Source organism: Oratosquilla oratoria, chromosome 1 (genome assembly GCF_046742065.1).
Source record: "Oratosquilla oratoria isolate Oo_2021 chromosome 1, ASM4674206v1, whole genome shotgun sequence".
NCBI lineage: Eukaryota > Metazoa > Arthropoda > Malacostraca > Stomatopoda > Squillidae > Oratosquilla > Oratosquilla oratoria.
The window spans coordinates 71,485,304-71,500,303 of NC_134777.1; the positions used below are offsets into that span (position 1 = coordinate 71,485,304).

The 15,000-nt window shown below is 45.2% G+C and overlaps 1 protein-coding gene across 50 annotated transcripts in view; it reads left to right on the forward strand.

Moving 5' to 3' along the window:
- Nucleotides 1-15,000, forward strand: part of Dscam1 (Down syndrome cell adhesion molecule 1) — a 635,227-nt gene that overhangs the window by 329,959 nt on the left and 290,268 nt on the right. The window contains exon 5 of one of the 50 annotated variants that reach the window (XM_076205675.1): nucleotides 941-1,102. The exons of 45 other annotated variants lie outside the window; for them this stretch is intronic. In XM_076205675.1, the coding sequence (XP_076061790.1) occupies nucleotides 941-1,102 (162 nt within the window). Of the gene's footprint in view, nucleotides 1-940; nucleotides 1,103-7,279; nucleotides 7,442-9,511; nucleotides 9,674-11,483; nucleotides 11,649-14,120; nucleotides 14,283-15,000 lie in introns of all 50 variants that reach the window. 4 more of the 50 variants (XM_076206250.1, XM_076206740.1, XM_076205582.1 and 1 more) reach the window with 4 other exon arrangements.

Consider the following 15,000-nt stretch of genomic DNA (forward strand, 5'->3'; position numbering starts at 1 on the left):
TATCATCCCATGCTCATCCTTGACCCTCTCCCTCCTCCTCAGGACCCCTCTAAGCATAACACCCACTCGCTTGCTTGACCCCCTCCACCTCCAACCCCCCCTCGAAACACGATGTCCTTTGTACCACAGTGGTGCACCAGGAGTACCAGACCGACGTGGTACCCGAGTACGTCATCAAGGGCAACGCGGCGCTCCTCAAGTGCAACATTCCCTCCTTCGTCAGCGACTTCGTCAGTGTTAGGGCCTGGGTCACGGATAAGGGCGAAGTGTATTACCCTTCGGAAAAGTACGGTAAATGATCGTCATACTTGATCGCACCTGGTGATTCATTCCCCGCTTCATGTGACTTTTTCTTTTCCCTCAGGATTTTTTTTATTATTCCTTTATCTGTTTAATTATTTTTTACTCATTTATTTTTTTCTAGAGAGTCCACTCTCCCCGTTTTTGTTGGATTATTTATCAATTTCATCTCCTTCAGGTGGTTCATCTTTTTTCCAGACAAGTTCGGTCTCATCTCCTTCAGGTGGCTTCTGCTGTTAATCGTGTCACTTAACGAAAGCCTTTGTGTGTTTTCAGGAATTAAAGAAAAAAAAAATTACGGCCCACTAGCTTCTGTCCTATTGGACAGTGTTTCTGCCTCACGGTCTCATATTTTCATTCACCTCCATGGCTCACCATCGATCGCATGACCACGCATTCCTTTATCGCGGACCCAGAGGGAAGAACCCTCACCTCACCTTCAAGCCTCCTGTGACCTTCTTTCAAACACCTCTTCCTCTAAATCTACTCTCAAGCCCTCAAAACCTCTGAACGACTCCTAAACACTCAAACCCCAGATCTCTTTGTGAACTTCACCCTGACCCCCTGATCCTTCCACCACTTCCTAACGGTTTTGACTGTCGTAACGACTTTAACCGTCTTAACCGCCGGCTGCCCGCAGTGGTCCACCAGGAGTACGAGACACACGTGGTGCCCGAGTCGGTCATCAAGGGCAACGCGGCCATCCTCAAGTGTAACATTCCTTCCTTCGTCAGCGACTTCGTCAGCGTTAGGTCCTGGGTTACAGATGCTGGGGACACTTACTACCCTTCAGAGAAATATGGTAACTTGACGCGTCTTGCTGGGGGAGTTTTTGTGTGATGGGGATGGGTGTTGGTGTGGGGATGTCGTTAGGGGTAAGGGTATCTTGGTGGAGGAAAAAAAAAGAAATTATGTTCATCTGGTGGATGGTTTTTGAGATCCGCCTCGACAACACCCCTTTTTCGAACATCGTGTCTCTCAGGACTTATGGGTGACGTGGCCGCTTCACGCTGGACCAATTCTCGCCAAACGTTATGAACTTGAACAAACTAGAAAAAAACTGGTTACAGTATTCTAGACTTCCCCAAGAACATTTAAACATTGTGTCTAACTTATGTAAAGGTTTACCCTTTCTTAGTTTGCCATTCAGTTTCTCATGATATTGGGGCAAAGGAAATATGGCATTCAGATATTCGAAAAACAGATTGTAGCTCAAGTCGTTTCTACCCAAACGAATTCACGTACTTCGAGAAATGTCTTCGGTTCAGTTATGGAGAGTAATTTCGTCGATTTCTCAGACAACAGTATGAGAGTGTAAAACTGGTCTCACTGAAAGCGTGTCAGCTAATGACTGCCTAGTAGCATATGTAAAACTTATCTGACGTAAGACTACAGTGTGCATGTAGGTCGCCAACTACCTACACTACATCATAAAGTACCGAGGACTTTGCGGGCGAATATTTGGATCATGTGTTGGACTCGTGGTCGACAGATCTTTCCCAGCCGGATGAGAGTTTAGAGCTCGTCTACAGACCGATCTGTAGGGCATTGTTGTGACTTTATAAACATACCTCATCCCCTTGCGCAAGGGTGACAGTAACAGTTTTTAGTTTTAGTACAAGTGTTTGGTTTTGCTTCTGTGTTGAGTTTTGCTGGACCAAGAACTCTACTGTAGGTGTCCTGGTCAGATGGTTTAAGGTACTGTGTACAGCTGGTTGGGAGTGCACCGTGCAGGGCTGTATCGTAGGTTCCTCCAGCTGCTCTGGGAGAAAGTGGTTGAGGTCGTGGTTATTGTTATTATTCGTTATTGTCATCCCCTCCGCCACAACCACTGCCACTACCACACACCATCTTCACCTTTAATGAACGTGACCATAGGGTTGGCTTTTACAAACTGTATACGAAAGTAGACAAAATACATACCAAAAATCAAGGGTAACGTCAGTTCACGTACTTGTGGGTGGGGCGGAGCTTAAAAGTGACGTCATGTCGACGCCGATGGCGAAGTCAACAGAGGAAGAGCAATGAAAAGGCTTACAGACCAATAAGTATTCTTACAATTGTAAAATTATTTCTTAATTCTCTCGCTATTGCCAGCAAGACACGAGGTTAAATTTCCGATATATATCGTAAAAAATAGAGATAAATAGAATTAGACAAAATTGATAGATGAAAAATAGTAAAAGATCCTACCAAGGGTTTTAATTGTAAGCCGATACCATATATATATATATATATATATATATATATATATATATATATATATATATATATATATATATATATATATATATATATATATATATATATATATATATGTATATATATATATATATATACATATGTTTCTGTGATCAATTTTGCATAGAATAGTGTCAATGAAATGGAAAAGTTCTTTTTAAAACAAAGTCAATCATTAACAATTTAATTGAATTCATCTTCTTTTGAAACGAACAGAACTGTAACGACATAATTGTTATGAAATATCTGAAATATAATTTATGCAGTCGTAAGTTTTTTAATGTTGCCGCATTTGGCAATTACTCTGCTCAGTCGACTGAAGTTGCGAATGTGACGTCACTTGTCGTCTTCTTTTCCGAGCAATCAACCTTCGTCGAGAATTTGAATCTTCCTTTCTCTCATGAATATTTAATAAGATTGCGACAACGAAAATAAGAACTGTGTTATGGTCACAGCCTGCATTATTCATATTTTAATCTAATGTGGTTGAAATTCTTTGTATTTAAAGAAAATAATTTACATTTCTAATAGTTCCTCGATTGTCTTGACTAAACATTAAGGAATGAAAATGTATGAAATGCAAAAATGAAGCAATCTTAGGCGTTTTCTTGTGAATTCAAGATGCATAATTGAATTTGGAAAGGAAAGTTAAGGTTTAATATATATATATATATATATATGTATATATATATATATATATATATATATATATATATATATGAACATTTTTAGAAGCTCCGCCATGGGATACGAACCCTGACCCGTGCGTCGATAATCACGAGGCCAAGACGCTAGCGACCATGCTACATGGTGATGGTTCAAAAGGACTGTACTAGTTCACGACCACGCTTCACGTAACATTGGAAGATCTAGTCTCATTTTCATCTAATCCCGTACTAGGCGAGCCCTCCGACAAGTTGTGTATGTTTAAGACAGATTGAACATTTTTAGAAGCTCCGCCATGGGATACGAACCCTGACCCGTGCGTCGATAATCACGAGGCCAAGACGCTAGCGACCATGCTACATGGTGATGGTTCAAAAGGACTGTACTAGTCCCCGACCACGCTTCACGTAACATTGGAAGATCTAGTCTCATTTTCATCTAATCCCGTATTAGGCGAGCCCTCCGACAAGTTGTGTATGTTTAAGACAGATTGAACGTTTTTAGAAGCTCCGCCATGGGATGCGAACCCTGACCCGTGCGTCGATAATATATATATATATATATATATATATATATATATATATATATATATACATACATACATACATTTATATACATACATACATACATACATTTATATACATACATACATACTTACATTTATCAACCACAATTCACTCTAATTCTAAGTATCTCTCTTGATGGCTCAATCGGTTAAGTCACTATCACTTGTCACGTGCTAGCGGAGCTTCAAGTCCTTGGCTGTACCACGTTTCAATTTCTGCATGCATGCCTCCTCGAGATTCTCATTGTTGATGGCTTAGAATTATAGTGAATTGTGGTGATACATGTAAATCTGTTCACTGGGACCCATTTGGTGTTGTACACACACACACACACACACACTCGCGCGCGCGCGCGCACATACACACACACACACACACACACACACACACACACACACACACACACACACACACATACACACACACACACATATATATATATATATTGTAAGGTAATCTTTTTCGCAACCCTTCATCCTTCCTGGGGTGCCACGGAGAAAGGTTAATTTTCTGTAGTCTGTGCGCGCGCGCGCACACACACACACACACACACACACACACACACACACACACACACACACACACGTCGAACCTCACTCGTTCTCCATCACCTCATCCTTAATGTCACATCACAACGTCGTTCTCAAACGGCTTCTCCTCCTCCACCGGCCTCGTGCTTCAAGTACCACCTCCCCCGCCTCGTCCTTGATGCCTTCGGAAATGGAACGTCTTTTTGAATGTGCTTTTTTTCTGGTTAAGTCTGGGAGATTTCACTCAACCGAGGGGTGACGGACCCCAGACGAAACAGGATGTGCTTCGGTCGCGACCCCGTGTTTGGACCTTCTACTTCGTCCTTCAAAATAAAATAAAATAGAATAAATAAACAAATAAAAAAAAATCATCTCCTCCTCATCATCTTCATCCTCTTAAATCCTTCTTCCTTCGTCTCCTCCCCCTCCATCTCCTTCGTCTCCTTCTCCTCCATCTCCTTTTTTCTCTTCTTTCTCCTTCGTCTCCTCCTCTTCTTCCTCCTCTTAACTCTGTCTCCTCCTCATTCTCTTTCTCCTTCGTCTCCTCCTCTTCTTCCTCCTCTTTACCTTCGTCTCCTCCTCTTCCTCCTCCTCTTTCGTCTCTCCTCCTCCTCCTCCTCTCCTCCTCCTCCTCCTCCTCCTATTCCAAATAGTTATTTCCAACGTCATCCTTTATATACCTCCTCCTACTCCTCCAAATAGCACCTCTCCACCTCATCCTCCAAACATTTCCTTACTCCACCTCCACCTCGTCTACCTCGTGGTCCTCCTCCAGATAGTACCTCTCCACCTCATCCTCCAAATGCAACCTGTTCCCCTCGAACTTTTCCTGACTCACTACTCATCATTATTTCGCCCTTGAACGCTCGCCCTCAAGTGGTGTACCAAGATTACGAGGCCCATGCCCTTCCCGAGTCGGCCATCAAGGGCAACGCCGCCATCCTCAAGTGTAACATCCCCTCCTTCGTCAGCGACTTCGTCAGGGTACAGGCCTGGGTTACGGACTCGGGGGAAACGTTCTACCCTACGGAAAACTATGGTAAATGTTGTAAAAGAAAAAAAAGAAAAGAAAAAAAAATATATATATATACTGTATATATATATTGACGAACATCGTACATCTGGCAACATGTATGACTTCTTGTGGCTTACTGTACTGCGAAATGTTTTTAGATTAATTGAAATTATTCGATTTTTTTTCATATCGTCATTTTCTGATTTTTAATTAGTTTCTGGGTTTGCTTTTCTTAGTGCGAATAGACATTCGTGATTTTTATTTATCTATTTATCTATCTATTTATGTATTTATTTGTTTATTGATTAATTTATTTTTAATTGGTTTGGTTGGCTTTCAATATGTAGTCGTAATAGATATTGTATGTCCTGAGGGAAAAGATCTTTGGCCTGAAGAACGTCTACATGGGTCGGGACCCCATCAGGCTGTTACTCATTTGCTCTTTAGCATCGATGAAATTTTAGCTGAACTGAATAAAATCGCCTGACGTCAGTCTGAATAAAGACACGATTTTAATTTACACGCTCAAAGGGCTAACCCAGACAGGTCTGAATCTTAAAAGTCTGAATAAAATCGCCTGGCGGCAGGAAGAAATTAAATATTAATTTAACGCTAAATGGTATATGCTGTTTTGTGATGGGGAGCTCCTCAATCGATTAGAGTCGATTGGAAATAGACAAAGATAGACATTGTAAAGTACCTTCCTGGATTGAAAGATTTGCGGGGTTCCTCTCGCCCCAGCAGGAGGGCCACGTGGGTCGTTCTTGTCTGCACGGGGGAACACTTCGTCCTGTGGTCCAAGTATATTGGGTCGTCATCGTCGTCTTCGTTGTCTTCTTTGTCATTGTCATATCAGCGTTGCTATAGTCTTTATTACGCCCCGCGTTCGCCTCTTCCTCCTCCTCCTTGCAAGAGGATAGAAGCGATGGTAAGCTAGTGTGTAACAACCAACCCACCAGCCTCCTCCACCACCACTACCACCAACACCGCTACTGTTGCCACCTCAATTTCCTTTTCATATACTATCCACATTGCTCCCACCACACTCACCACCATCACCACTCTCACCACCACAGCCATTATCACCACCACCACAGCCACCATCACCACAGCCATCATTACCACCACCGCAGCCACCATCATCAGAGCCACCACACCGGCCACCTACCACCACCACACCAACCACCACAACACCCACCAAAACCAACCCGACACGAACCACCACCACCACACACACCACCACCACATACACCACCACCACAGCCGGTTCTCTCTTGCCCTGCGATTAAACTTTCCCTGAAGACATCTGTGGTACCGTGGCGTCACACATCCTCCGCACCAGGCAGCCTCTCACGTCTCTCTCACGGACGCCTCTCGCACACACTGGTCTCACGATCACGGGAGGCCCTTCAACATGGTGCCTTTCTTGATATGAGTGACGTCAGCCGAAAAGGGGACTCTTGACATCACAGGGGTCTCGATCTTCGCTGTAGTTCTCTCTCATGTTTGAATGAAACTATCTGGTGTTAGTTTGAAAAAAGATCTAAGGGCTGACAGACGCTCACTGACACTCATGCCCACAAACATCCATTCACCGTCACTCAGCCACATTCACGTCCACTCAGGCTCATTCACACCCACTTACACCCTCTCACGCTCATTCACGCCCACTTACACTCACACCCATTCACGCCCAGTCAGGCTCATTCACGCCCATTCACACCCAATCACGCCCATTTACACTCACACTCACTCAAGCTTACAAGGCTCATTCACGCCCGCTCAGGTTCATTCATGCCCATCTACACTCACTCACACCCACTCACGCCCGCTTGCGCCTACCTCCGTTTTTTTCCATATCCTTCCCTTCCTCACGGCCCGCGCAGTTGGGCGCGTATTCCCCTCACCCACGCCCTCACCCACTCACCTCCTCGCTCACTCACGCCCCCGTGGGCCCTCAGTCGTTCCTCAGGAGTATCTGGTTAGCGTCAACTTAGCTAACGTCATCAAGGGCAACTCGGCCATCATCAAGTGCGACATCCCCTCCTTCGTCAGCGACTTCGTCAGTGTGCAGGCCTGGGTGACCGACAAGGGCGAGAGTTACTACCCTTCAAACTCCTATGGTAATGAGGGCTCCCATAGGGTAGTTCCAAGGTTCGACGAAGGGGTCAAGGAGGACCTAGAGCAGTCGGTTACCCTTTTCTCGTTAACCTTTTGAAACTTGAAGATCATTAAGTTGAGTAGAGTCGTTTGGCGTTCGTCAGGACAGAGACCATAAAAGGTGGTAGTGAGACATAATGGATTAGTGGAGACAACACACCGAAAGGTAATATGTGAGCACGATTAAAGTCTGGAATTAACCGGAGCAAAATTGCTTAAATCGACTCTGAGGCTTACTGGGTTCATCGAGACTTCATTAGCGTCGTGAAGTCGCATCTGAGCTGAATAAAATTGTCGGGCAGCAACCAGAATATAATATTTAAAGGTGACACGGGGTTCTTAATAGATGACAGGGATAAGGTCGTTCTTTTACTATTAAGGTTATTCTTGAAGGAACTCTTGTGGTTGGTTACTCTCACGCGAAGGTGCTGTTTATCAGACAGTTCTCTTTGTTGTAAGTAAAAATCGAAAATCTCCTGTATTCGGAAGATTCCCGAAATCCAGAATATCCCGACAAATAAGAATATGAACAAATGGATAAGATTATAATCATTTTGGTATTTTCCTTAAAACTATTTTTTTTTTTTACAATAATTGAAACTTTTGAATTTCGGAGATGATAGACATATGAACATGTGAATAAAATTATGTATATTTTTTCCAATATTGGAAAATTATGAATTTCTGAGCTAGATAAGTAAATGAATGAATGAATAAAGTTTTAATAATTTTGGTATTTTTAAACTTTTTATTTCCAAAACTGTAAACTTCAGAATTTCAGAGATAAATGAACGAATAAACAAATAAGTAAATAAATAAATAAATGAATTTCTAAAAATTCCCACTAAAGAGAACTACAGTTAAAGAGCCACGTGATCCGGCTTCCGGGTTCCACTTCCGGTTGACTTGCGCGGTTGGTCACTCCCGGGCGAAAAATGCGGTTACCCGCTGATGGGTGGCCGTCACGGTTTTCCGGATGTCACAGACGCCTGTTGATTGTCACGTGCGGACCCGTCACATCATGTCACGTCATCCGTCCTCAGCTCCTCGTTTGACGTGATGTCCGTCACTCAATGTTGCACCTACACATAACATAAATTTCGTTGTTCAATTGTTTGATCATTTTTTACATATGACAATTCTTATATAGATCAATTGATTCTTTTAAACAAAGTAATACAATCGCAAAAGTAATATATTTACATATTTATGGTACCCTGGCCGATCGGGTTAGAGCGTCGCTACTTGCGGCGGAGGTCGAGGTGACGGCAGTTCGAACCCTGCCGCCAGCAAGTTGGACCAAGGGCATAGTTCATTAAATTCCACATTACAAAGTCTTCTGTAAGGGCCACCGTCCTAGCCTCCTGGATCATCAGTTATGATAAACAACGGGACACATTTGAATGTCCCCCTCACACATATGACTGGTATGACATAGAAAACGTAACGTGCCCGACGTGACGTACCGATCGCCCTGTGTCACGTGATTTCTTGTCACGTGGTCCAGGACGTGACATTTTAGCCCTTGCAGGCATTATAACGTGCCACTAGAGTTGTGGGTCCCCCGGTTCTCGCTCTCCGTTTTCTGTTGAGGCAAAGAGCAGATAGTATTTCAACATCTCTATCGCCTCCTTCTCCTCCTCTTCCTCCTCCTTTTCCACCCTCACCACCTCCTCCTCTTCCTCCTCATCCTTATCCACCTCCTTCATCACCTCCTCTTCATCCTCTTTTTCCTCCTCTTCTTCCTCCTCCTTCACCACCTCCTCCTCTTCATCCTCTTCTTTTTCTTCCTCCTCTTTTACCACCTCTTACACCACTACTTCCTTCCCCTCCACGTCCATCTCCTTCCTCCTCCACGTCCACCTCCTCCCCTCCTCTTCTTCCTCCTTCTTCTCTTCTACCTCCTGTCTTCCACTTTTTTCATCCTTTTCTTCTTGCACTCTTAGCTCTCTTCGTCCTCCTCCTACTCCTGCTCCACCTCCACCTCGTACAGTCGTACATGTCCTCCTTCAACTCATGCCTTCGTCCACTAGTGGTGCACCAGGACTACCTGACGGACGTGAGCCTCGAGTACGTCATCAAGGGCAACGCCGCCATCCTCAAGTGTAACATCCCCTCATTCGTCAGCGACTTTGTCAGCGTTGCCTCGTGGGAGGACGACAACGGCGCGAGTTATTACCCGTCAGACTCCTATGGTAATTCCCTCTGGGGTCTCCATCTGTAGGGGCTCTTCGTTACGGGGCCCCGAAGAGTGACGCTGGGGCCCTGGATAAGGTGTACGGGCCCCCTGGTGGCAGCGTCTTTGGGGGGGGGGGCTCTGCGAAGTGGCTCAGTGCCTGGGTAGTGCCACGAGGACCCGTGCGGTGCCTGGGGGACCCGGACAGGATCTCCAATGTCGGGGATGGGGTAGGACTTGGGGTCCCCTTCCCAGACACTCCCCCACTCCCCACTGCCCGACACTCCTCCCCCTACTCTTCCTCCCGGTATTTCGTTCGTGAGTATTTCTCACGAATAGAGTAACTCCTCTGTACCGGATAAAACCGCTGTCGTGAGATGCGAAGGTTGTATTGCCCCATGGGGGTTAGAGAGGCGGTCCTAAGTCTGAACATTATAATCTTATCTCTGCCACGTTCCTCGAAAACCCGACTTTTGAGGTTTGATTATGGTTGGCGACAAGTGATCGTGAAAGGATTTCACATACACCTTCCCACATAAAGGGAGTCTAATATATTCAGGTCTCATGGAGACGAACTCGGAGCTTCAGTGAATAACATCGCCTGGCGTTAACCACAACGAGGATGTCATTTTGAATCAAAGAACGAGAAGTTTAACAAAATTTAATCAAATCGTCTGATGTCAGCCAGAATGAAATGGTTGAAGTGACCTTTCGATGTGAAATTCGAGAGAAATGTTTAATCCTTTAAAGGCGATTTGTAATTATAATAGAATCGTCTGGCGTTGGTCAAAGCAAATGTTGAATATCTTGAGACATTGTGACAGGTTTGAGGAAGGTGGAAGAGAAAGACACGGGTCTAAGGCCGAGTTTATTCCTGACCGGTTTCGCTTATAGCTTCTTCTTCCTCTGAAGAAGCAATAAGCTAAACCGGTCAGAAAGAAACTCGGCCTTAGACCCGTATCTTTATCTTTCACCTTCCTTATATATATATATATTTATATGTATATATATATATATATATATATATATATATATATATATATATATATATATATATATATATATATATATATATATGGAATACCACGGGCAAACTGGTGAGGTCGAGGACAGAATGATAAAAAGATAGAGAGAGAGAGAACAAGCAACAGTCACACCGACGTAATCATAATCAGCATCACCACCTTTGGCACCCGGTTGGCTCTTCTCCTCCCTCTTCCTCCCCTCCTCTCCTCCTCCCGCCCTCTCCTCCTCCTCCTCCTCCTCTTCCTTCCCCCTCCTCCTTTCCTCTCTTCCTCTCCTCCTCCTCTTCCTTCTCTTCACCATCATCCTTACCGATTTCTTATTCTTTATCCTTTTCCTTCCCACCCTCCTCTTTCCCCTCCTACTCCTGATCATCTTCCTGGTCCTCCTTCTCCTTCTTCTTCTTCTCTTCATCCTCCTTCTCGTCTTCCTCACTCCTAAGAGTGCTAGCAATCTCAAATCCCTCTGTTATATTAGGCCTTTCTCTTTAACCGGATAGACTTATACTCGCGTTCTCAAACGCACACGCGCGTGCACATGCGCACGCCTACACGCACACACACGCACACACACACACACACACACACACACACACACACACACACACACACACACACACACACACACACACATACACACAGTCTTTCTGCTTCTGCGACGTAGCTGTACCTACGCCAATTCTCAAGACAACCTTCGTCATGAACTTCTCTTTTTGGACTCTCGCCCCTCGTCCTCCTCCTCCTCCCCCCCCCTCACATTCCCCTCACTCCTCTTATGACCCTCTCCTTCTGCTTCGCCTTCTGCAGTCGTGCATCAGGACTACCAGACTGACGTGTACCACGAGTACGTCATCAAGGGCAACTCCGCACTCTTCAAGTGCATGATCCCCTCCTTCGTCAGCGACTTCGTCAGCGTGCAGTCGTGGGTGACGGACAACGGAGATACGTATCTGCCAAACCAGGGTGTTCACGGTAAAGGCCCTAGTCCTTGTCTCCAGAGACTTTTTGGTCCTTGACAAGGCCGAAAAGACTCGCCATCCCACTTCCACGAAGTGGGAAGTGAGAAACCCACTCAATGGCATCAAACCGATAGAATTTTTTAGGTCAATGTTTGGGTCGCCTCCCCACCTGGCCAGGGCTGTCGTGAACCAAAGCACGCTGCGGGTCCCGGGAATCGAACCTGCGACTACCTGCTCATGAGTTCGACACGCTGTCCACTGGAGGGGTTAAGATGTTTTTCGTGGGTGTTTATCGAAGTGAATCTGAAAGCATCGAACTTGCTCGCGAAGACATCTCTCTGTATTCAAAAACTTTCTCCTTTATATTCGCTTTCCTCATCGTCTCTGGGTTCGAATTTACCCTTAACCCATTAAACTCCGATGACAAGATGTCTTGTCATTTGGTCAAATAAAACAAAAAATCATAAAACACCAAAATGTTTGATCAAACACCAGAAAAATATGACGTCAGTCCTCGCTTCGCTGCGAGCGAAGCGAGGATTGACGTCATATTTTTCTGGTGTTTGATCAAACATTTTGGTGTTTTATGATTTTTTGTTTTATTTGACCAAATGACAAGACATCTTGTCATCGGAGTTTAATGGGTTAATACTCGGGAACTTGTCGTTACAGGTCTTGATTTTGACAACGAGACCATCTTCTATGATAACTGAAATGAAAATGAAGTTGATTAAAACAGGAAATATTCAAAGTCTTTTGAACAAGATTTCTGTTCTGAGAATTATCCACCATTAAAGATTGTGAGATTCACCATGGTATTGGATCACGTGTTGGACTCGTGATCGACAGCTATTACCCTCCCGGAAGAGAGCTCAGAGCTCATATATGACCGATCTATGGGTAATGATGTAACCTTACACGCACACACACCCCAACTCCCCGCCCACAGGAGTTGAAGTAACGACTCGTAGCGCAGCGATACTGAAATTATTTCAGCCCTGGGTGGGATTTGAACCCGGACCTCTGTAATGGCGTCCGAGAACTTTAGCCAATGCGCCATCAAGTCATGTGTGTGTGTGTGTGTGTGTGTGTGTGTGTGTGTGTGTACATGCGTATGTATTTCGTGTGTGTTTTTATGTGCGTACATGAACAGAAAATTGGTTGTTTTGGGTGCAGTAGTCATCGCTATGACTTACGAATATATGTATATATATATATATATATATATATATATATATGTATGTATATATATATATATATATTTATATATATATATATATATATATATATATACATATACAAGAATATTTTGTTGTCCTGGCATAATGTGCGAATAATAATAATGGAAAAATTACATTTATAATTTGTTGTCCCATTTGTAATGGAGGCATCACGCGCAGTGCCAAGCATCTGGCGATGGCACTGTGCCAGAGAACGCTGCCGGGGTTGGCGTCGTCGAGGGAATAACAAGAATATGTTGCCAGAGTTCTGTGGTGCCAGGAAGCAGCGCTGGAAAGGGTGCCAACGTCAACTGGAACGCGTTGCTAGGGTGCCAGAGGACAGGAGAGAGAGAGAGAGAGAGAGAGAGAGAGAGAGAGAGAGAGAGAGAGAGAGAGAGAGGAGGAGGAAGAGAAGGCAGTTGATGTAATCGGTGCCACAGGATTAAGAGAGAAAAAGAGGAGTTAATAGAAACGGTGCTACATGAGAAAGAGAGAGAGAGAGAAAGAGAAAGCAGGAGATGGAAACGGTTGGAACTCGTTACTAGGGTGCCAAGTAAGAATGCCTCAAGAGAGAGAGAGAGAGGAAGTGAAAGTAATAATGATTTATATCCGTTTCTAGGCAGATGACCTAGACTGGATAAAGTCAAGGGTAGGGATGGATCTGGAGTCTGCATGGGTGCCGAGGGCACCAACCAGGTATCGGTGATACCAAAACATACCGGGAATTCTTAATACATCCACTTAGCATCCATCTTCATCCATTTCAACCCATTTCTTCACGATTGTCATCCGTTCGAAAAGGTGCAAGCCATCCCTGTCGGCTTCACGCATCCATAGATGAAGCGTTCATCCACCATGGCTCTGCATCCATACTTCTTCCGTCATCCGTCCTTGTATTGTCATGCTTATCATTCATCAGACATGCGTTTACATCCGTACCCACACTCATCCCCCAACCACTCATCCATGTTCCCATCCATCCGAGTGTCATCCACCGATCTCGTGAGGCCTGTCCGTATCTTCATCCACTTCCGCAACCAACTCCATGTCCACATCCACACAAACCTTCCTATCCACACTTCCTCTATCCTCACCCTTACCCACCCTTACCCTCACCCACTCTCGCCCACATCCACCCCACCCCCATTCACCCTTGTCCTCATTCACACCCACTTGTCCCCACACCCACACCCACACTCATGCCTCCCCCACCCCTCCCTCACCCGCCCACGCCCATTCACGCCCACGCCGCCCCCCTGTTGCAGTGGTCCCTCAGCAGTACTCGGCCGAGATCCTGAGCGAGTACGTCATCAATGGCAACTCGGCTCTCCTCAAGTGTAACATCCCTTCTTACGTCAGCGACTTCGTCAGCGTGCAGGCTTGGGTGGCCAGCGATGGAACGAACTATTACCCGTCGGAAAACTACGGTAATGACTGACGGGAGGAGGAGAAGGAGGAAGAAGAAGAAGAGGAGGGGGAGGAGGAGTAAGAAACTGGAGATAGGAGAAACTATACCCATTCGCCACCAAAATACGAGGAAGAAGAGGAGGAGAAGGGGAGGAGGAGGACGAGGAGGAAGAAGAATAGGAGGAGAAAGGAGAAGGAAGAAGAAGAGAAGAAAGGAGAAGGAAGAAGAAAATAGAAATATAGAAGAGGTTCCATACATTTTCGCTACCCAATAGTTGCCACTAATGCGACTGAAATCACCTGACGTCAGGTGCTTTCGCTTCTGTGGGGGTTACCATGGGCGTGAACAAAATCACCCGGCGGCAAACAGGAAAAGGGACACTGGGTACATAAGGGGCGGTGGGGTGGGTGGGGTGCCACTTGTTCGGTAGGACTGTCTGTTGCAGACGTCTGGTCTTACGCCTCCTTTAAGTCTTTAGGTCTTTTAGAAGACCTCGGAAGGTCTTCGGACTCAATGACTTCACCTCTCCGTCGAGATATTGTCCCCAAGGAGAGAAGCGCTGGTTTAAACGGACGAAATGCCAATACTGAGGCATTTAGTCCTCATTCCCCCCCCCTCCTTTTTTTTCCCGGCGGCTTTGATTGCAGCATTGATCTCGTCCTCTTGATTGCATTTGCGATTTTATAATTTTTGGAAGGTTTGGGATTTCTTCGTGGTGGAGGAGCGGGCGGTGGATG